General features: G+C 46.8%; 1 protein-coding gene across 1 annotated transcript in view; it reads right to left on the reverse strand.

The window, feature by feature from the left end:
- LOC138351153 (uncharacterized) overlaps positions 1 to 23,083 on the reverse strand; it is a 62,391-nt gene extending 39,308 nt beyond the window's left edge. The window contains exons 1-2 of the mRNA XM_069302788.1: positions 22,706 to 23,083; positions 22,015 to 22,590 (exon numbers count right to left, since the gene is read on the reverse strand). Of these exons, the coding sequence (XP_069158889.1) occupies positions 22,015 to 22,590; positions 22,706 to 23,083 (954 nt within the window). The remainder of the gene's footprint in view (positions 1 to 22,014; positions 22,591 to 22,705) is intronic.
- Between the last annotated feature and the right edge of the window lie 711 nt (positions 23,084 to 23,794).

Consider the following 23,794-nt stretch of genomic DNA (forward strand, 5'->3'; position numbering starts at 1 on the left):
TACGGCGCTGGTGAGAGAAGTGCTACGGCAAGGGTGAGAGAAGTGTTACGGCACTGGTGAGAGAAGTGCTACGGCGCTGGTGAGAGAAGTGCTACGACACTGGTGAGAGAAGTGCTACGGCGTGGGTGAGAGAAGTGCTACGGCACTGGTGAGAGAAGTGTTACGACACTGGTGAGAGAAGAGCTACGGCGTTGGTGAGAGAAGTGCTACGACACTGGTGAGAGAAGAGCTACGGCACTGGTGAGAGAAGTTCTACGGCGTAGGTGAGAGAAGTGCTTCGGCAGTGGTGAGAGAAGTGTTACGGCGCTGGTGAGAGAAGTGTTACGGCGCTGGTGAGAGAAGTGTTACAGCACTGGTAAGAGAAGTGTTACGGCACTGGAGAGAAAAGTGCTACGGCAATAGTGAGAGAAGTGCTACGGCGCTGCTGAGAGAAGTGTTACTGCGCTGGTGAGAGAAGTGCTACGGCGCTGGTGAGAGAAGTGCTACGGCGCTAGTGAGAGAAGTGCTACGGCGCTAGTGACACAAGTGCTACGGCGCTGGTGAGAGAAGTGCTACGTCGTGGGTGAGAGAAGTGCTACGGCGTTGGTGAGAGAAGTGCTACGGCGCTCGTGAATGAAGTGCTACAGCATGGGTGAGAGAAGTGCTACGGCGTGGGTGAGAGAAGTGCTACGGCGCTGTTGAGAGAAGTGCTACCTCGCTGGTGAGAGAAGTGCTACGGCGCTGGTGAGAGAAGAGCTACGGCACTGGTGAGAGAAGTGCTAGGGCACTGGTGAGAGAAGTGCTACGGCGCTGGTGAGAGAAGTGCTACGGCGCTGGTGAGAGAAGTGTTAAGGCGTTGGTGAGAGAAGTGCTACAGCGCTGGTGAGAGAAGTGCTACGGCGTTGGTGAAAGAAATGCTACGGCGTGGGTGAGAGAAGTGCTACGGCGCGCGCTAGAGATAAGTGCTACGACATTGGTGTGAAAAGTGCTACGGCGTGGGTGAGAGAAGTGCTAAGGCGCTGGTGAGAGAAGTGCTACGGCACTGGTGAGAGAAGTGCTACGGCACTGGTGAGAGAAGTGTTATGGCACTGGTGAGAGAAGTGCTACGGCGTGGGTGAGAGAAGTGCTACGGTGAGGGTGAGAGAAGTGCTACGGCAGTGGTGAGAGAAGTGCTATGGAGTGGGTGAGAGAAGTGCTACGGCACTGGTGAGAGAAGTGCTACGGCGTGGGTGAGAGAAGTGCTACGACGCTGGTGAGAGAAGTGCTACAGCGCTGGTGAGAGAAGTGTTACGACGCTGGTGAGAGAAGTGTTACGGCGCTGGTGAGAGAAGTGCTACGGCACTGGTGCGAGAAGTGCTGCATCGTGGGTGAGAGAAGTGCTACGGCGTGGGTGAGAGAAGTGCTATGGCGTGGGTGAGAGAAGTGCTATGGCGTGGGTGAGAGAAGTGTTACGGCATTGGTGAGAGAAGTGCTATGGCGCTGGTGGGAGACGTGTTACGGCGCTGGTGGGAGAAGTGTTACGGCGCTGGTGAGAGAAGTGCTACGGTGTGGGTGAGAGAAGTGCTACGGCATGGGTGAGAGAAGTGCTACGTCGTGGGTGAGAGAAGTGCTACCGCGCTGGTGAGAGAAGTGTTACGGCGCTGGTGAGAGAAGTTTTACGGCTCTGGTGAGAGAAGTGTTACGGCACTGGAGAGAAAAGTGCTACAGCACTAGTGAGAGAAGTGCTACGGCGCTGGTGAGAGAAGTGCTACGGCGCTGGTGCGAGAAGTGCTACGGCGCTGGTGCGAGAAGTGCTACGGCACTGGTGAGAGAAGTGCTACGGCGCTGGTGAGAGAAGTGTTACGGCGCTGGTGAGAGAAGTGTTACGGCGCTGGTGAGAGAAGTGCTACGGCGTGGGTTAGAGAAGTGCTACGGCATGGGTGAGAGAAGTGCTACGTCGTGGGTGAGAGAAGTGCTACCGCGCTGGTGAGAGAAGTGTTACGGCGCTGGTGAGAGAAGTGTTACGGCACTGGTGAGAGAAGTGTTACGGCACTGGAGAGAAAAGTGCTACGGCACTAGTGAGAGAAGTGCTACGGCGCTGGTGAGAGAAGTGCTACGGCGCTGGTGCGAGAAGTGCTACGGCGCTGGTGCGAGAAGTGCTACGGCACTGGTGAGAGAAGTGCTACGGAGCTGGTGAGAGAAAAGTTACGGCGCTGGTGAGAGAAGTGTTACGGCGCTGGTGAGAGAAGTGCTACGGCGCTGGTGAGAGAAGTGCTACGGCGCTGGTGAGAGAAGTGCTACGGCGCTGGTGAGAGAAGTGTTACGGCGCTGGTGAGAGAAGTGTTACGGCGCTGGTGAGAGAAGTGCTACGGCGCTGGTGCGAGAAGTGCTACGGCACTGGTGAGAGAAGTGCTACGGCGCTGGTGAGAGAAGTGTTACGGCGCTGGTGAGAGCAGTGTTACGGCGCTGGTGCGACAAGTGCAACGGCGCTGGTGCGAGAAGTGCTACGGCACTGGTGAGAGAAGTGCTACGGCGCTGGTGAGAGAAGTGTTACGGCGCTGGTGAGAGCAGTGTTACGGCGCTGGTGAGAGAAGTGCTACGGCACTGGTGAGAGAAGTGCTGCGGCACTGGTGAGAGAAATGCTACTGCGCTGGTGAGAGAAGTGCTACGTCGTGGGTGAGAGAAGTGCTACGGCATGGGTGAGAGAAGTGCTACGGCGCTGGTGTGTGAAGTGCTACGGCGTGGGTGAGAGAAGTGCTACGGCGTTGGTGAGAAATGCTACGGCCCTGTTCAGAGAAGTACTAAAGCACTTGTGAAAGAAGTGCTACTGCGCTGGTGAGAGAAGTGTTTCGGCGCTGGTGAGAGAAGTGTTACGGCGCTGATGAGAGAAGTGCTATGGTGTTGGTGATAGAAGTGCTACGGCGTTGGTGATAGAAGTGCTACAGACCTGGTGAGAGAAGTCCTACGGCGCTGGTGAGAGAAGTGCTATGGCGCTGGTGAGAGAAGTGCTATGGCACTGGTGAGAGAAGTGCTACGTCGTGGGTGAGAGAAGTGCTACGGAGTGGGTGAGAGAAGTGCTACGGCGTGTGTGAGAGAAGTGCTATGGCGTGGATGAGAGAAGTGCTATGGCGTGTGTGAGAGAAGTGCTACGGCGCTGGTGAGAGAAGTGCTACGGCACTGGTGAAAGAAGTGTTACGGCACTGGTGAGAGAAATGCTACGGCGTGGGTGAGAGAAGTGCTACGGCACTGGTGAGTGAAGTGCTACGGCGCTGGTGGGAGAAGTGCTTCGGCGTGGGTGAGAGAAGTGTTACGGCACTGGTGAGAGAAATGCTACGGCACTGGTGAGAGAAGTGCTGCATCGTGGGTGAGAGAAGTGCTACGGCGTAGGTGAGAGAAGTGCTATGGCGTGGGTGAGAGAAGTGCTACAGAGCTGGTGAGAGAAGTGCTACGGCACTGGTGAAAGAAGTGTTACGGCACTGGTGAGAGAAATGCTACGGCGCTGGTGAGAGAAGTGTTACGGCGCTGGTGAGAGAAGTGCTACGGCGCTGGTGCGAGAAGTGCTACGGCATGGGTGAGAGAAGTGCTACGGCGCTGGTGTGTGAAGTGCTACGGCGTGGGTGAGAGAAGTGCTACGGCGTGGGTGAGAGAAGTGCTACGGCGCTGGTGAGAGAAGTGCTACGGCACTGGTGAAAGAAGTGTTACGGCACTGGTGAGAGAAATGCTACGGCGTGGGTGAGAGAAGTGCTACGGCACTGGTGAGAGAAGTGCTACGGCGCTGGTGGGAGAAGTGCTTCGGCGTGGGTGAGAGAAGTGTTACGGCACTGGTGAGAGAAATGCTACGGCACTGGTGAGAGAAGTGCTGCATCGTGGGTGAGAGAAGTGCTACGGCGTGGGTGAGAGAAGTGCTATGGCGTGGCTGAGAGAAGTGCTACAGAGCTGGTGAGAGAAGTCCTACGGCGCTGGTGAGAGAAGTGCTACGGCCCTGTTCAGAGAAGTACTAAAGCACTTGTGAAAGAAGTGCTACTGCGCTGGTGAGAGAAGTGTTTCGGCGCTGGTGAGAGAAGTGTTACGGCGCTGGTGAGAGAAGTGCTATGGCGTTGGTGATAGAAGTGCTACGGCGTTGGTGATAGAAGTGCTACAGACCTGGTGAGAGAAGTCCTACGGCGCTGGTGAGAGAAGTGCTATGGCGCTGGTGAGAGAAGTGTTACGGCACTGGTGAGAGAAGTGCTACGGCACTGGTGAGAGAAGTGCTACGGCACTGGTTAGAGAAGTGCTACGTCGTGGGTGAGAGAAGTGCTACGGAGTGGGTGAGAGAAGTGCTACGGCGTGGGTGAGAGAAGTGCTATGGCGTGGAGGGAGCCGGTCGGCCGAGCGGACAGCACACTGGACTTGTGATCCTGTGGTCCTGGGTTCGATCCCAGGCGCCGGCGAGAAACAATGGGCAGAGTTTCTTTCACCCTATGCCCCTGTTACCTAGCAGTAAAATAGGTACCTGGGAGTTAGTCAGCTGTCACGGGCTGCTTCCTGGGGGTGGAGGCCTGGTCGAGGACCGGGCCGCGGGGACACTAAAAAAAAAGCCCCGAAATCATCTCAAGATAACCTCAAGATAACCTGGATGAGAGAAGTGCTATGGCGTGTGTGAGAGAAGTGTTTCGGCGCTGGTGAGAGAAGTGTTACGGCGCTGGTGAGAGAAGTGCTATGGCGTTGGTGATAGAAGTGCTACGGCGTTGGTGATAGAAGTGCTACAGAGCTGGTGAGAGAAGTCCTATGGCGCTGGTGAGAGAAGTGCTATGGCGCTGGTGAGAGAAGTGCTACGGCACTGGTGAGAGAAGTGCTACGGCACTGGTGAGAGAAGTGCTACGGCACTGGTTAGAGAAGTGCTACGTCGTGGGTGAGAGAAGTGCTACGGAGTGGGTGAGAGAAGTGCTACGGCGTGGGTGAGAGAAGTGCTATGGCGTGGATGAGAGAAGTGCTATGGCGTGTGTGAGAGAAGTGCTACGGCGCTGGTGAGAGAAGTGCTATGGCACTGGTGAAAGAAGTGTTACGGCACTGGTGAGAGAAATGCTACGGCGTGGGTGAGAGAAGTGCTACGGCACTGGTGAGAGAAGTGCTACGGCGCTGGTGGGAGAAGTGCTACGGTGTGGGTGAGAGAAGTGCTACGGCGCTGGTGAGAGAAGTGCTACGGCACTGGAGAGAAAAGTGCTACGGCACTAGTGAGAGAAGTGCTACGGCGCTGGTGAGAGAAGTGCTACGGCGCTGGTGAGAAAAGTGCTACGGCGCTGGTGCGAGAAGTGCTACGGCACTGGTGAGAGAAGTGCTACGGCGCTGGTGAGAGAAGTGTTACGGCGCTGGTCTGAGAAGTGTTACAGCGCTGGTGAGAGAAGTGTTACGGCGCTGGTCAGAGAAGTGTTACGGCGCTGGTGAGAGAAGTGCTACGGCGCTGGTGAGAGAAGTGCTACGGCGCTTGTGAGAAAAGTGCTACGGCGCTGGTGAGAGAAGTGTTACGGCGCTGGTGAGAGAAGTGTTACGGCGCTGGTGAGAGAAGTGCTACGGCGCTGGTGAGAGAAGTGTTAAGGCGCTGGTGAGAAAAGTGCTACGGCACTAGTGAGAGAAGTGCTACGGCGCTGGTGAGAGAAGTGCTACGGCGCTGGTGAGAGAAGTGCTACGGCGCTGGTGCGAGAAGTGCTACGGCACTGGTGAGAGAAGTGCTACGGCGCTGGTGAGAGAAGTGTTACGGCGCTGGTGCGAGAAGTGCTACGGCGCTGGTGCGAGAAGTGCTACGGCACTGGTGAGAGAAGTGCTACGGCGCTGGTGAGAGAAGTGTTACGGTGCTGGTGAGAGAAGTGTTACGGCGCTGGTGAGAGAAGTGTTACGGCGCTGGTGAGAGAAGTGCTACGGCACTGGTGATAGAAGTGCTACGGCACTGGTGAGAGAAGTGCTTCGGCACTGGTGAGAGAAGTGCTACGGCGCTGGTGAGTGAAGTGCTACGGCGTGGGTGAGAGAAGTGCTACGGCGTTGGTGAGAAATGCTACGGCCCTGTTCAGAGAAGTACTAAAGGACTTGTGAAAGAAGTGCTACTGCGCTGGTGAGAGAAGTGTTACGGCGCTGGTGAGAGAAGTGTTACGGCGCTGGTGAGAGAAGTGCTATGGCGTTGGTGATAGAAGTGCTACGGCGTTGGTGATAGATGTGCTACAGAGCTGGTGAGAGAAGTGCTACGGCGCTGGTGAGAGAAGTGCTATGGCGCTGGTGAGAGAAGTCCTACGGCGCTGGTGAGAGAAGTGCTATGGCGCTGGTGAGAGAAGTGCTACGGCACTGGTGAGAGAAGTGCTACGTCGTGGGTGAGAGAAGTGCTACGGAGTGGGTGAGAGAAGTGCTACGGCGTGGGTGAGAGAAGTGCTACGGCGTGGATGAGAGAAGTGCTATGGCGTGTGTGAGAGAAGTGCTACGGCGCTGGTGAGAAGTGCTACGGCACTGGTGAGAGAAGTGTTACGGCACTGGTGAGAGAAGTGTTACGGCGCTGGTGAGAGAAGTGTTACGGCGTTGGTGAGAGAAATGCTACGGCGCACGCTAGAGAGAAGTGCTACGGCGTTGGTGATATAAGTGCTTCAGCATGGGTGAGAGAAGTGCTACGTCGTGGGTGAGAGAAGTTCTTCGTCGTGGGTGAGAGAAGTTCTTCGTCGTGGGTGAGAGAAGTTCTACGGCGCTGGTGAGAGAAGTGCTACGGCGTTGGTTAGAGAAGTGTTAAGGCGCTGGTGAGTGAAGTGCTACGTCGTGGGTGAGAGAAGTGCTACGGCGCTGGTGAGTGAAGTGCTACGGTGTGGGTGAGAGAAGTTCTACAGCGCTGGTGAGACAAGTGCTACGGCCCTGGTGAGAGAAGTACTACGGCACTTGTGAAAGAAGTGCTACTGCGCTGGTGAGAGAAGTGCTACGGCGCTGGTGAGAGAAGTGCTACGGCGCTGGTGAGAGAAGTGCTACAGCGCTGGTGAGAGAAGTGCTACGGCGTGGGTGAGAGAAGTGCTACGGCGCTGGTGAGAGAAGTGTTATGGCGCTGTTGAGAGAAGTGCTACGGCGTTGGGGATAGAAGTGCTACAGAGCTGGTGAGAGAAGTCTTACGACATTGGTGAGAGAAGTGCTACGGCGTGGGTGAGAGAAGTGCTTCTTCACCGGTGAGAGAAGTGCTACGGCGAAGGTGAGAGAAGTGTTACGACGCTGGTGAGAGAAGTGTTAAGGCGCTGATGAGAGAAGTGCTACGACATTGGTGAGAGAAGTGCTACGGCGTGGGTGAGAGAAGTGCTTCTTCACAGGTGAGAGAAGTGCTACGGCGAAGGTGAGAGAAGTGTTACGACGCTGGTGAGAGAAGTGTTAAGGCGCTGATGAGAGAAGTGCTACGACATTGGTGAGAGAAGTGCTACGGCGTGGGTGAGAGAAGTGCTTCTTCACAGGTGAGAGAAGTGCTTCGGCGTTGGTGTGAGAAGTGTTAAGGCGCTGGTGAGAGAAGTGCTACGGCGTTGGTTTGAGAAATGCTACGGCGAGGGTGAGAGAAATGCTACGGCGTGGGTTAGAGAAGTGCTACAGCACTATTGAGAGAAGGGCTATTACGTTGGTGAGAGAAGTGCTACGGCACTTGTGAGAGAAGTGTTACAGCGCTGGTGAGAGAAGTGCTACAGCGCTGGTGAAAGAAGTGTTACGGCGCTGGTGAGAGAAGTGCTACGGCACTGGTGAGAGAAGTGCTACGGCACTGGTGAGAGAAGTGCTACGGCACTGGTGAGAGAAGTGCTACGGCGCTGGTGAGAGAAGTGTTACAGCGCTGGTGAGAGAAGTGCTACAGCGCTGGTGAGAGAAGTGTTACGGCGCTGGTGAGAGAAGTGCTACAGCACTGGTGAGAGAAGTGCTACAGCACTGGTGAGAGAAGGGCTATTGCGTTGGTGAGAGAAGTGCTACGGCGCGCGCTAGAGAGAAGTGCTATGGACCCCTTCGAGTTGTGAAGATTACCTTTGATTTTAGGACCCTTCCGCCCTCTATCATTCTTGCTGGTGCCAGGTGCTCTGTCCAGGAGTGCACAAGAATGCAGGAGGAAAGGATGTTGGTCGAGTTAGAAGTGAGGAACTGATTCAGATGTATAAAACAGCCATAGAATTAGTTAAGAACAAGGGAGGAATACGGATCATATGTGGCATTCTTCCAAGAAAGAGAGTTGGAAATGAATAGTTGTCGAGGGCACTTGGTGTCAATTGCCGGCTGGAAAGATTTTGTAAATAAAATGCAATATCTTTCATAGACAACTGGGAACACTTCTATGGAAGAAATGAAATGTCCGCTCGTGATGGGGTGCATCTATCGAGGGCTGGGGTTGTTGTTGTTGCGAACTCGTTGGAACCAGTGGTTAGAGGTGTTTGTTTGGGTTTAAACTGTTAGTAGATAGTGGCATGGGAATTGATATGAAGGAAGAAGGTAATAAAAGTATGTTTGTGGGAGAAAGAAATTAACAAAATGATCAAGGAAAGAGAAGGGCCTCAAAATAACAATACACTTATGGTATATTAGAAGTCTAGGAAACAAAATAAACGAATTAAATGCTCTTGTCTCTACAGAAAAAAAATAGATATTATTTTACTTACCGAAACGTGGATGAATGCAGAAAATAGAGAACTATTAGCTGAATATCAGATAAATGGCTTTAAACTTTTTCACACAGATCGATATATTAGACGAGGAGGGGGAGTAGTCATATATGTTAGGGACAATTTGAAATGTAGTCTCAAAGAGGGAATCAAAACTGAGCCACACACAGAAACTATTTGGATAGAATTAAACGAAAAAGCAAATAATCTTATAATAGTTACATATAGACCACCTAATTTAGACAGAATGGAAGCAAAGAATCTACGGGATGAAATATCTAGAGCATCTAGGTCTAAAAGTATTTGTGTAATAGGTGACTTTAATTTTAGTGGAATTAACTGGATTAACAGAAAAGGGAATAACGAAGCGGAAGATTTTATAGAATTAATTGACTATTGCTTTTTTATACAACACATAAAGGAACCAACACGAGAAAATAATATTTTATATTTAGTGTTAACTAACAGGGAAACACAGATTAATGACATTGAAATTGGGAGTGTACTAGGGAACAGTGATCACAAAAAAATCAAATTTAGCATAAAATAGAATAGATCTGTAGGAGGAAATTCTGTTAAAGTTCCAGATTTTTGTAAAGCTAATTTTAATATCCTAAGAAATTGTTTGGGTGAAATAGATTGGAAAGTCTTGGGCATAGGGTGTGGGCCGGTTTTGGAGCAAGACGTGAACCCAGTGATGTGTGATGTAGAGGAGGATTTCGATTTGGATTCAAAATATAACATATTTACTAATATTCTAAGCAAAGCACAGGAAAGTAGTATACCCTACAAATTAAATAGATCAAATACAAATGACCCGAAATAGATAACAAAGGATCTGAAAAACCTTATAGGTAGAAAGAGAGCTTGGTACAAAAGGATTAAGAATGGGGAAGTCAGTTTAGAACAAGAATTCGCACAACTGGTTAGAAATGTTAAAAATAGAGCAAAAGAAACTATAAAGTTCGTACAGCAGGCCAAGCAAAGGCAAATCCTAAGGGTTTTTTCCAGAAATATCAAACAAATGTTAGGGAAAGGATAGGTCCATTAAAAACCGAGACAGGTCAGATAACGAATAATGACGAAGAGATGAGTAGTAATTTTAATAAATATTTTGTCTGTGTATTTACTAAAGAAGAACTTAACTCTATGCTTTCAGCCGAAGAAGTCTATGTAGGTGGAGACGAGGGCAGGTTGACTAGTCTAACAGTTACCAGGGATGATATTATTAAACAAATAGTAAAACTCAAACCAAACAAATCCCCAGGACCGGATGAAGTGTTTGCCAGGGTGTTTAAAGAATGCAAAGAGGAGCTTTGCGAGCCATTGTATACCATATTTAATAAATCATGAGAGTCAGGTAGAGTGCCAGAGTCGTGGAAGGTTGCTAATGTGAACCAATTTTTATGAAAGGAGATAAATCACTTGCATCAAACTATATGCCAATTAGCCTAACATCTATTGTGTGAGAGTTTCTTGAATCGATAATTGCAAATACCATTCGTCTTTATCTTGAATAACATAAATTAATAAACGACTCACAACATGGTTTTACAAATGGCCGTTCATGTTTAACAAATTTGCTATCTTTTTATTCCAGCATAGTTGAGGTAGTTAATAGTGGTAAGGTTTGCGATGTTGTGTACCTTGACTTTAGCAAAGCTTTTGATACAGTTCCAAATGAGGTGCTTAAAGAATGCAAAGAGGAGCTTTGCGACCCACTGTCTACCATATTTAATAAATCAATAGAGTTAGGCAGAGTGCCAGAGTTATAGAGAGTTGCTAATGTGATACCAATTTTTAAGAAAGGAGATAGATCACTTGCATCAAACTATCGACCAATTAGCTTAACGTCTATTGTGGGAAAGTTACTTGAATCGATAATTGCAAATAAAATTCGTCTTCATCTTGAAAAACACAAATTAATAAATGAGTCGCAACATGGTTTTACAAATGGCCGTTCATGTTTAACAAATTTGCTATCTTTTTATTCCAGCATAGTTGAGGCAGTTGATAGTGGTAAGGATTGTGATGTTGTGTACCTTGACTTTAGCAAAGCTTTTGATACGGTGCCACATGAAAGACTGATTAAAATAATAGAGGGTCATGGTATTGGAGGTTCTATATTAAATCCATTTATTTGATATTCAGCTAATAGTTCTCTATTTTCTACATTCATCCACGTTTCGGTAAGTGCAATAATATCTATTTCTTCTGTACAGATAAGAGCATTTAACTCGTTTATTTTGTTTCTTAAACTTCTACTGTTAGTGTAATATACCCTAAGTGAATTGTTATTTTGAGGCCCTTATCTTTCCCTGATCATTTTGCCAATTTGTTTCTCCAACAAACACATATTTTTATTACTTCCTTCCTCCCTATTGTTACGGCCCTCTCGGGTCACAACCGGGTTCTTTCTCTGATGTTGTTAGAGGTAGGGTATCCGGCCCCAAGCTAGTAGTGGCTTTCAAGGGATGTGATCCGTAACGCAAGTAAATTAAAGGGGAAGGGAAAGAAAGGCAAAAACTTAATAATATAATTATTACCATCACCATAAATAATATATAAAAGGTTACACGGGGAGGGGTTAAACACTATTATATACAATGTAGTCTTCCTCTGAAGACTCTGGACGTTCACGGTGCTCAACAATGCTAAGCTCTTGGTCCTCTTGTGGCCTCACGATGAATCCTTCGATTCTCTTGAGTCTACCCCGGCCACAGGCCAGCCAAATCACAGTTCCACTGGGGGCACCGTCGTGGAGGCCGTCAACCACAAGTCCAGCAGGTAGCTGGCAGGTTCCAATCAGCAACGCTGGTTAGGCCACTCCACGACCGATACTAGGGTAGCGAGCCCTAGTCAGGAGCCTCGTGTGATCCCACAGACCACTCTCCTCGCCACAACACCCCAGTGGTTAAGCGTCTCCACCAGTCAGTTCCGGGTACGACAACCCTTCAGCTGCCACGTCACAGGCAGGCTAACACCACAGTGTTCATCTGGGGGGTGACTCACAGCTGCTGCAGCAAATACTTGGAGACAAGACGGCTGCCTTGGGTAGACTCCTCCACTGTCCGATTCAGCAGTCCCAGGTCGACTGTGTAATCAGACACGTCATCAGTATCGGTTTACACTATAGGGCATTTCACTTACCGGCTTAGACACAAACGCCCACCTATCCACTCCATAGATGGCGTTGCTGTCTAAGCGCCACCTCACCAGAGGTCAGCAGCGGCTGTGTTATGAGCTGATCAGGACGGGAAACTAGCCCTTGTGGCCAGTATCTCTGGTCCTCACTATGTGGCGTCGTCCATTTGGAGGGGGTTTCGGGAGCTGACCCACAGATGGCGCGGTCGTCACTGCTCCGTGCTCGGACGTTGGGCTCGGGTCCGTAACGTTGGGCTCGGGTCCGTATTTTGAGGCCCTTCTCTTTCCCTGATCATTTTGCCAATTTGTTTCTCCAACAAACACATATTTTTATTACCTCCTTCCTCTCTATCAATTCCCATACCACTATCTACTAACAGTTTAAACCCAAACAAATGCCTCTAACCACTGGTTCCAACGAGTTCGCAACAGCAACAACCCCAGCCCTCGATAGATGCACACCCATCATGAGCATACATTTCATTTCTTCCATAGAAGTGTTCCCAGTTGTCTGTGAAAGTTATTGCATTTGATTTGCAATATCTTTCCAGCCGGCAATTGACACCAAGTGCCCTCGACATCCATTCATTTCCCACTCCCTTTCTTGGAAGAATGCCGCATATGATCGGGATTCCTCCCTTGTTCCTAACTAATTCAATGGCAGTCCTGAATCTCTGTATTAGTTCCTCACTCCTAACTCGTCCAACATCATTACCCCCTGCACTAATACAAATAATGGGTTTGTTCCCATTTCCCGTCATAATATCTTTCATGTTGTCAACAATATCTCCAATTCCAGCTCCCGGACAGCAGACCCTTAACCTGTTCCTCCTATCTCTGGCACAAAACGTCCTGTCTAAATACCTCACCTGGGAATCTCCCACAACCACAATTCGCTTCGGTACCTCCTTAACTTTCTGAGCACCCTGAGGGGCCCGCGCTCTGCCGCTTCCCGCTGATTTCCGTTCCGAGTGAACTGCAGTGGTATGTATGGTATTGAACTTAGTGGTATGGGAATTGATAGGGAGGAAGGAGGTAACAAAAATATGTTTGTTGGAGAAACAAATTGGCAGATCGATCAGGGAAAGAGAAGGGTCTCAAAATAACAATTCACTTAGGGTATATTACACTAACAGTAGAAGTCTAAGAAACAAAATAAACGAGTTAAATGCTCTTATCTGTACAGAAGATATGTATATTATTGCATTTACAGAAACGTGGATGAATGTAGAAAATAGACAATTATTAGCTGAATATCAAATAAATGTATTTAAACTATTTCACAAAGATAGATATATTAGACGAGGCGTGGGAGTAGCTGTATATGTTAGGGACAATTTGAAATGTAGTCTCAAAGAGGGAGTTAAAATTGAGCCACACCCAGAAACTATTTGGATAGAATTAAACGAAAAAGCAAATATTATTAAAATAGGAGTTATATATAGGCGACCAAATTTAGACAGAATGGAAGCAAAGCATCTATGGGATGAAATATCTAGAGCATCTAGATCTAACAGTATTTATGTCATGGGTGACTTTAATTTTAGTGGAATAAACTGGGTGAACAAAACAGGGAATAATGAAGCAGAAGACTTTCTAGAATTAATTGACAATTGCTTTCTTACGCAACATATTAAGGAACCAACGCGGGGAAAAAATATTTTAGATTTAGTGCTAACAAGGAAACACAAATTAAGGACATGGAAAAAGGGAATGAGCTAGGGAACAGTTATCATAAAGAAATCAGATTTAGCATAGAATGGAATAGATCTGTAAGAGAAAATTCTGTTAAAGTGCCTGATTTTCGAAAAGCTGATTTCAATAGCCCAAGAAATTTTTTGGGTCAAATAGATTGGAATGTCTTGGGGATGGGGTGTAGGCTAGACGTGAACCCAGCAACAGGTGACGTAAAAAGGGATTTCGATGTGGATTCAAAATATAACCTATTTAAAAATATTGTAAGCAAAGCCCAGGAACGTAGTATACCATATAAATTGAATAGATCGAATACTAATGACCCAAAGTGGATAACAAAGGATCTGAAGAACCTTACAGGTAAAAAGAGAGCTTGGTACAAAAGGATTAAGAATGGGGAAGTTAGTTTAGAACAGGAATTCGTACAACTGGTTAGAAATGTTAAAAAAGAGATAAGGAAAGCAAAAAGAAACTACGAAGTTCGCATAGCAGAGCAAGCGAAGACAAATCCTAGAGGGTTTTTTCAGTTATATCGAACTAAGACTAGGGAAAGGATAGGTCCATTAAAAACTGAGACAGGTCAAATAACGGATAATGACGAGGAGATGAGTAGTATTTTTAATAAATATTTTATATCTGTATTTACTAAAGAGGAACTTAACAATATGCCTTCAGCCGAACAAGTATATGTAGGTAGGGACGAGGACAGTTTGAATAGTTTAGCAGTTACCAGGGAGGATGTAATTAAACAAATAGTAAACCTAAAACCAAACAAATCCCCAGGACCGGATGAAGTGTTTGCCAGGGTGCTTAAAGGATGCAAAGAGGAGCTTTCCGAGCCACTGTCTACCATATATAATAAATCAATAGAGTTAGGCAGAGTGCCAGAGTCATGGAAGGTAGCTAATGTGGTACCAATTTTTAAGAAAGAAGATAGATCACTTCCGTCAAACTATTGGCCAATTAGCCTAACGTCTATTGTGGGAAAGTTACTTGAATCGATAAATGCAAATACAATTCGTCTTCATCTTGAAAAACATAAATTAATAAATGAGTCGCAACATGGTTTTACAAATGGCCGTTCATGTTTAACAAATTTCCTATCTTTTTATTCCAGCATAGTTGAGGCAGTTGATAGTGGTAAGGATTGTGATGTTGTGTACCTTGACTTTAGCAAAGCTTTTGATACAGTGCCCCATGAAAGACTGATTAAAAAAATAGAGGGTCATGGTATTGGGGGTGCTATAATAAGTTGGATTAGGGCATGGCTATTCCAAAGGAAACACAGTTAGTATAAATAGGGTTAAGTGAGAGTGGGATAATGTTGTTAGTGGAGTACCTCAGGGCTCGGTCCTGGGACCTCTGTTGTTTATAATATATATAAATGATTTAGATTCAGGTTTGAGTAGCAACATCTGAAAATTTGCAGATGATACAAAAATCGGTAGAGAAATTAACACAGAAGAAGACTCAATATCACTTTAAGTTGACTTAAATAGGGTTTTGAAATGGTCAAAAGATTGGCAGGTGCAGTTTAATGCAGATAAATGTAAAGTTCTGAGGCTAGGTAATGATGATCGAGTTACAGGATACGAGCTAGATGGTGTTGAGATTGCGAAGTCGGATTGCGAAAGGGATCTGGGAGTTATGAGGGGAGCCAGTCGGCCGAGCGGACAGCATGCTGGACTTGTGATCCTGTGGTCCTGGGTACAATCCCAGGTGCTGGCGAGAAACAATGGGCAGAGTTTCTTTCACCCTATGCCCCTGTTACCTAGCAGTAAAATAGGTACCTGGGTGTTAGTCAGCTGTCACGGGCTGCTTCCTGGGGGTGGAGGCCTGGTCGAGGACCGGGCCGCGGGGACACTAAAAATATAAATGCCCCAAAAATCATCTCAAGATAACCTCAAGAAGAATTTAAAACAAAAGGATCAATGCCTGAATGTTCGTAATAAAGCAAATAGGACACTGGGATTTATTAATCGAAGCGTTAGTAATAAGACACCTGGTGTGGTTCTTCAGCTATATCTTGCTCTGGTTAGGCCCCATTTAGATTATGCAGTTCAGTTTTGGTCGCCATACTATAGAATGGATATAAATTCACTTGAACGTGTCCAGCGTAGGATGACTAAGTTAATTCCCCAAATTAGAAATCTTTCATATGAAGAAAGATTAACAAAGCTTAAGTTGCATTCACTGGAAAGGCGAAGAGTTAGGGGTTACATGATAGAGGTTTACAAGTGGATGAATGGACATAACAAAGGGAATATTAATAGGGTATTAAAAGTATCAACACAAAGCAGAACACAAAACAATGGGTATGAATTGGATAAGTTTAGATTTAGGAAAGACTTTGGTAAATACTGGTTCGGTAACAGGGTTGTTGATTTGTGGAACCAATTACCGCGTAACGCGGTGGAGGTGGAGTCCCTCGACTGTTTCAAGCGTGGGTTGGACAAATATATGAGTGGGATTGGGTGGTTATAAATAGGAGCTGCCTCGTATGGACCAATAGGCCTTTTGCGGTTGCCTTTGTTCTTTGCTAAAATCAAGGTACACAACTTCACAAATCTTACCATTATCAACTGCCTCAATTATGCTGGAATAAAATTATAGCAAATTTGTTAAACATGAAGGGCCATTTGTGAATCCCATGTTGTGACTCATTTATTAATTTGTTTTCACGATGAAGACGAATGGTATTTGCAGTTATCGATTCAAGTAAATATCCTATAATAGACGTTAAGCTAACTGGGTGATAGTTTGACGCAAGTGATCTATTTTTTTTTCTTGAAAATTGGAACCACATTAACAACCTTCCACGACTCTCACACTTTGCCTGACTAATGATTTATTAGATATGGCAGACTAATATAGCTCGGAAAGCTATAATAGCTCGGAAAGCTCCTCTTTGCATTCCTTAAGCACTCTGGCAAACATTTCGTCCGGCCCTTTGGGATTTGTTTGGCTCGAGTTTCTCTATATGTTTAATAACATCCTCCTTGTTTAATAATATCCTCCCTGGTAATTGCTAAACTAGTCAACCTGTCCTCGTCCCCACCCACATAGACTTCTTTGGTTGAAGGCATAATGCTAAGTTCCTCTTTAGTAAATACTGAGATAAAATATTTATTAAAAATACTACTTGTCTCTTCGTCATTATCAGTTATCTGACCTGTTTACGTTTTTAATGGACCTATCCTTTCCGTAATCTTTGTTCGATATAACTGAAAAAACTTTTGGATTTATTTTGCTTGTCCTGCTATGCGAACTGCATAGTTTCCTTTTGCCCTTCTTATCTCATTTTATAACATTTCTAACTAGTTGGACGAATTCTTCTAAACTGACTTCCCCATTCCTTATCCTTTTGTACTAAGCTCTCTTTCTACCAATAAGGTTCTTCAGTTCCTTTGTTATTCATTTCGGGTCATTAGTATTCGAACTATTAAATTTTTATGGTATAATACTTCCCAGTGCTTTGCTTACAATTTTTTAAATAAGTTATGTTTTGAATTAACATCGAAATCCCTTTTTACATCACCCTTGGCTAGGTTCACGTCTGGCTCCAAGACATGGCCCCCCCCCTACCCTCTATGCCCAGGACTTCTTTAATCTATTTAAACCAAAAAAATTCTTAGGCCATTAAAATCAGCTTTTCGATAATCTGGGACTTTAACAGAATCTTCTCCTACAAATCTATTTCATTCTATCGATTTCTTTGTGATCACTGTTCCCTAGCTCACTCCCTATTTCGATGTCATTAATTTGTTTCCTTGTTAGTTAATACTAAGTCTAATATATTATTTTCCCGCGTTGGTTCCTTAATGTATTGCTTAAGAAAGCAATCATCAATTCTTGAAAATTTTCTGCTTCATTATTCCCTGTTCTGTTAATCAAGTTTATTCCATTAAAATTAGTTACCCATGACACCAATACTGTTTGACCTAGATGCTCTAGATATTTCATCCCATAGATGTTCTGCTTCCATTGTGTCTAAATGTGGTGGCCTGTATATAACTCCTAATTTAAGATTTCTAGCTTTTTCATTTAATTCTAGCCAAATAGTTTCTGTGTGTGGCTCAGTTTTGATTTCCTCTTTGAGACTACAAATCAAATTTTCCCTAACTTATATGGCTACTCCCCCTCCTCGTCTAATATATCTGTGTGAAATAGTTTAAATCTGTTTATTTGATTTTCAGCTAATAGTTCTCTGTTTTCTACATTCATCAATGTTTCGGTAAGTGCAAAAATATCTCTTGTTTCTGTGCAAACAGGAGCATTTAAATCGTTTATTTTGTTTCTCAGACTCCTGCTGCTTGTGTAATATACCCAAGTGTATTGTTATTTTGAGGCCCTTCTCTTTCCCTGTTCATTTTGCCATTTGTTTCCCCCCACAAACACAAACTTTTTATTTCCAAGACAAAAAATAGGACTTAAACAAAACAATAACAACAAGAACAGACCAATCAACAATGACAATCTTGGATCACAATCCTAATTACATTACCGAGTCTTTAAGAATTTACAGGAGGTAATTGGTAATTAATCCTCGCCTATGGTAATTAGGAGGGGGATATCTAATGCTTCAATTCGCATGTGCTCTGTGGAGTGACTGAACCATCAGTTCTCGGACGCTAAACGATGCTTATCATCTGCAAATGATTCAGCTTGAACGCTCGTTAATAACAAAGTTAATTGAACTATTTTTAATAGTTTTTTTTTAAATGTATTGAAGACTTTTATCGCTGTTAAAAATACAATGATTACTGTCTAATAATAATGATTTTGTGTATATGAAAATGTGTGCATTGTATATTTGTAAATATATATGCATGTATTATGAATGTGCTAATACGCATACACTTCAAGATATCACATAAAGATATGTGGAGAATCAAGACAGGTGAAAATAGACAGAGATTACAGGACGACCTCTACAAACTGGAGGAATGGTCTAGAAAATGGCTACTAAAGTTCAACTCAGGAAAGTGTAAAGTAACGAAATTAGGCGAAGGGAGCAGAAGGCTGAACACAAGGTACCGTCTGGGAGGTGAAATCCTTCAAGAGTCAAATAGGAAGATCTGGTGGTTAATATCACACCGAACCTGTCCCCAGAGGCCCACAACAAAAGAATATCATCAGCGGCATATGCTAGATTGATCAAGATAAGTACTGCCTTAAGAAACTTGTGTAAGGAATCGTTCAGGACCTTGTATACTACTTATATCAGACCAATCCTGCCTGGAGTCCATATCTAGTTAAACACAATACAAAGTTAGAGAAGATTCAGCGGTATGTCACCAGACTTGTCCTGAAACTGAGAGGTATGAACTACGAGGAAAGGCTGAAGGAGCTGTACCTCACGTCCCTGGAAAACAGAAGAGAAAGGGGAGACATGATAACCACCTATAAAATTCTCTGGGGAATTGACAGGGTGGACAAAGACAAACTCTTCAGCACGGGTGGAACACGAACAAGGGGACACAGGTGGAAACTTCATCTCACTATATTGGGAAACCATGAAGGATATGAGGCAACAAGACTCGTAAAATTTGTAAGACACTTGTAAGATTTTTATATATTAGGATAGTTGACAAAACAAGATTAACATTAATCTTGTAAGACACTTGTAAGACACACTTGTAAGACACATTTGTAAGACACTTGTAAGATTTTCATATATTAGGATAGTTGACAAAACAAGATTAACATTAATCTTGTAAGCACTTGTAAGACACATTTGTAAGACACTTGTAAGATTTTCAGATATTAAGAAAGTGGACAAAACAATATTAACTTTAACAGAGGAAGGAAAATAAGACACGTAAATTAAGAACTCAGATTAGCCATGTGATTGTTAACAATAACTTATTGAGTGTAAGAAGAATGAGCAAGTAGAGTGAGATACAAGTGGTGATGGGCGAGGCTATACTATGGTGGCCAGAAGGTCGGGGACAATAATATAATAGGCTCCCTGCGGCAGAAAGACCAGGCCCCAGGAGCTGAAGCTCATCATGCCAGAACATATAAATGAGCATAACCTGGTGTGAGACATAAGGGACAAAGACTGTTCTCAGGGGTCGAGGTATAACCCAAAAAACGTAATATACCAGACAGTCATCGTCAGATTTGTTATGAGAGTCGCGTGCGCGGCAGTACACTTTTTACATTTAACATCATGTAATTATCATAAAATATAAACAATAAAATACCCTCAAAATATTAAAGCAAACACAAAATTATTTAGTAAATTTGTTATATATATTGAAGAAGCGTGTTAGTGGGAATAGATGAGAGGTTGAGGTGACAGTTGAGGGTGGTGGAGAAGGCGACGCTTCTGCTGCTGCCAGCCGCCACGAGGTCTGTCTCACCAGTCACGCCCAGACTCAACGCCTTCACCACGCCCCCAACAATGTTAACGCGCCCACTACACGCCCACAGACTCAACGCGCCCACCGCGGCCACTACACTCAACAATAAAGGTGAGGTGATGCTAGTTAATGTTTGCCCTGTAGTTGTAACTGAGGCAGAGGAGGAGAGGGCAGCCGCCGCCGCCATTGTTAACACTGGAATACGTTTCCAGACATAATTTTAAATTATATTTAGGCTGTGTTTTAACGTTAATAACATGAAGTTAGGTTCTCAGGCCTTCAGCAAAGCTGTAAAGCTTGAGCTTGGTTAGTTCTGGTGACACGGGCCAAATGAACACGTGTGTGGCCGGCCGCCTCCCTCAGTTGTTTGGGGCTGTGGGTTCGTGGGCGCCACTTGGTTGTGGGGGCGTGGGCGTGGCTGTGGGGGCGTGGGCGTGGCTGTGGGGGCGTGGGCGTGGCTGTAGGAGCGTGGGCGAGGCTGTGGGGGCGGGGCTGTGGGAGCGTGGGCGAGGATGTGGGGTCCTGGGAGTGGCTGTGGGGGCGTGTGCTTGTGGAGTGGGGGCGTGGGGTTTTGGAGCAGACTGGAGGCGTGGGCTTGTGGAGCGGAGTGGAGGCGTGGGTTTGTAGAGCGGAGTGAGGTGTGGGCTTGTGGAGTGGAGGGGTGGGCTTGTACATGTAGAGTAGTTAAGGATGGAATCTCGCCATGGGTATTGAAAGAGTATGCAGGAGCACTTTGCCTACCACTCTCCATAGTGTATAGTAGGTCACTGGAAACGGGGGACCTACCAGAAATATGGAAGACTGCTAATGTAGTACCAATATACAAAAAGGGTGACAGACAAGAGGCACTGAACTACAGGCCAGTGTCCTTAACTTGTATACCATGCAAGGTGATGGAGAAAATTGTGAGAAAAAACCTAGTAACACATCTGGAGAGAAGAGACTTCGTGACAACCCATCAACATGGGTTCAGGGAGGGTAAATCTTGCCTTACAGGATTGATAGAATTCTACGATCAGGTGACAAAGATTAAACAAGAAAGAGAAGGGTGGGCGGACTGCATTTTTTTGGACTGTCGGAAAGCCTTTGACACAGTACCCCATAAAAGGTTGATGCATAAGCTAGAGAAACAGGCAGGAGTAACTGGTAGGGCGCTCCAGTGGATAAGGGAGTACCTAAACAATAGGAAGCAGAGAGTTACAGTGAGGGGTGAGACCTCAGACTGGCGTGAAGTCACCAGTGGAGTCCCACAGGGCTCTGTACTTGGACCTATCCTGTTTCTGATATACGTAAATGATCTCCCAGAGGGTATAGACTCATTCCTCTCAATGTTTGCTGACGATGCCAAAATTATGAGAAGGATTAAGACAGGAGGACAGCTTGAGGCTTCAAAAAGACCTGGACAAGCTGCAGGAATGGTCGAACAAATGGCTGTTAGAGTTTAATCCAAGCAAATGTAATGTAATGAAGATAGGGGTAGGAAGCAGGAGACCAGATACAAGGTATCACTTGGGAGATGAAATACTTCAAGAGTCCGAGAGAGAGAAAGACTTGGGGGTTGATATCACGCCAGACCTGTCCCCTGATGCTCATATTAAGAGGATAACAGCAGCAGCATATGCCAGGTTGGCTAATTAAGAACGGCCTTTAGAAACTTGTGTAAGGAATCTTTCAGAACATTATATGCCACATATGTCAGACCAATCCTGGAGTATGCGGCACCAGCATGGAGTCCATATCTAGTCAAGCATAAGACTAAAATGGAAAAGGTTCAAAGGTTTGCCACCAGACTAGTACCCGAGCTGAGAGGTATGAGCTACGAGGAAAGACTACGGGAATTAAACCTCACTTCGTTGGAAGACAGAAGAGTTAGGGGGGACATGATCACCACATTCAAGATCCTCAAGGGAATTGATAGGGTTGATAAAGACAGGCTGTTTAACACAAGGAGCACACGCACTAGGAGACACAGGTGGAAACTGAGTGCCCAAATGAGCCACAGAGATATTAGAAAGAACTTTTTTAGTGTCAGAGTGGTTGACAAATGGAATGCATTAGGAAGTGATGTGGTGGAGGCTGACTCCATACACAGTTTCAAGTGTAGATATGATAGAGCCCAATAGGCTCAGGAACCTGTACACCTGTTGATTGACGGTTGAGAGGCGGGACCAAAGAGCCAGAGCTCAACCCCCGGAAGCACAACTAGGTGAGTACAACTAGGTGAGTACATGTGGAGCGGAGTGGAGTCGTGGGCTTGTGGAGCGGAGTGGAGGCGTGGGCTTGTGGAATGAAGGCGTGGGCTTGTGGACTGGATGCGTGGGCTTGTGGATTGGAGTAGAGGCATAGGCTTGTGGAGCAGAGTGGAGGCGTGGGCTTGTGGAGCGGAGTGGAGGCGTGAATGTGGAGCGGAGTGGAACCGTGGGCATGTGGAATGGAGGCGTGGGCTTGTGGAGTGGAGGCGTGGGCTTGTGGAATGGAGGCGTGGGCTTGTGGAGTGGAGGCGTGGGCTTGTGGAGTGGAGGCGTGGGCTTGTGGAGCGGAGTGGAGGAGTGGGCTTGTGGAGTGGAGTGGAGGAAGGGGCTAGTGGAGTGGAGTGGAGTGAAGTCGTGGGCTTGTGGAGCGGAGTGCAGGCGTGGGCTTGTGGAGCGGAGTCGTGGGCTTGTGGAGTGGAGTGGAGGCGTGGGCTTGTGGAGTGGAGTGGAGGCGTGGGCTTGGGAAGCGGAGTCGTGGGCTTGTGGAGCGGAGTCGTGGGCTTGTGGAGTGGAGTGGAGGCGTGGGCTTGTGGAGTGGAGTGGAGGCGTGGGCTTGTGGAGCGGAGTCGTGGGCTTGTGGAGCGGATTCGTGGGCTTGTGGAGTGGAGTGGAGGCGTGGGCTTGTGGAGCGGAGTGGAGGCGTGGGCTTGTGGAGTGGAGTGGAGGCGTGGGCTTGTGGAGTGGAGGCGTGGGCTTGTGGAGTCGAGTGGAGGCGTGGGCCTGTGGAGCGGAGTGGAGGCGTGGGCTTGTGGAGCGGAGTGGAGGCGTTTGCTTGTGGAGCGGAGTGGAGGCGTGGGCTTGTGGAGTGGATTGGAGGCGTGGGCTTGTGGAGTGGAGGCGTGGGCTTGTGGAGTGGAGGCGTGGGCTTGTGGAGTCGAGTGGAGGCGTGGGCTTGTGGAGCGGAGTGGAGGCGTGGGCCTGTGGTGCGGAGTGGAGGCGTGGGCTTGTTGAGTGGAGGCGTGGGCTTGTGGAGCTTAGTGGAGGCGTGAGCTTGTGGAGCAGAGTGGAGGCGTGGGCTTGTGGAGCAGAGTGGAGGCGTGGGCATGTGGAGCTGAGTGGAGGCGTGGGCTTGTGGAATGGATTGGAGGCGTGGGCTTGTAGAGTGGAGGCATCGGCTTGTGGAGTGGAGTGGAGTCGTGGGCTTGTGGAGCGGAGTGGAGGCGTGGGATTGTGGAGCAGAGTGGAGGCGCGTGCTTGTGGAGCGGAGGCATGGGCTTGTGGAGTGGAGGCGTGGGCTTGTGGAGTGGAGTGGAGTCGTGGGTGAACAGAGGCAGCCGCGTCTAACAGCCTGGTTGATCAGTCCAGCAACCAGGAGGTCTGGTCGACGACCGGGCCGCGGGGACGCTAAGCCCCGAAAGCACCTCAAGGAAGCACCTCAAGGTACTCCTGGATACCTATTTACTGCTAGATGAACAGAGGCATTCGATAATAGGAAACACTACCAGCAACTACAGCCCTTTTTCTATTTCTACAAATCTAGCCGATTTCCTTGCCTAACCTATTCTAATCTAACTAACTACTGGATACTTACTTACTGCTAGGGTGAACAGAGGCATTCGGTGATAGGAAACGCTACCAACAATTACAGCCCTCTTTCTATTTCTATTTTTGCAAACCTAGCCTATTTCCTAGCCAAAACTAACCTAACCTAATCTAACCTAACCAAATCTAACCTTACCTAACCTAACCTAAATAACTCTTGGATACCTGTTTACTGCTAGGTGAACAGAGGCATTCGGTGATAGGAAACGCTACC

This window comes from Procambarus clarkii, chromosome 48 (assembly GCF_040958095.1).
Source record: "Procambarus clarkii isolate CNS0578487 chromosome 48, FALCON_Pclarkii_2.0, whole genome shotgun sequence".
NCBI classification, from domain to species: domain Eukaryota; kingdom Metazoa; phylum Arthropoda; class Malacostraca; order Decapoda; family Cambaridae; genus Procambarus; species Procambarus clarkii.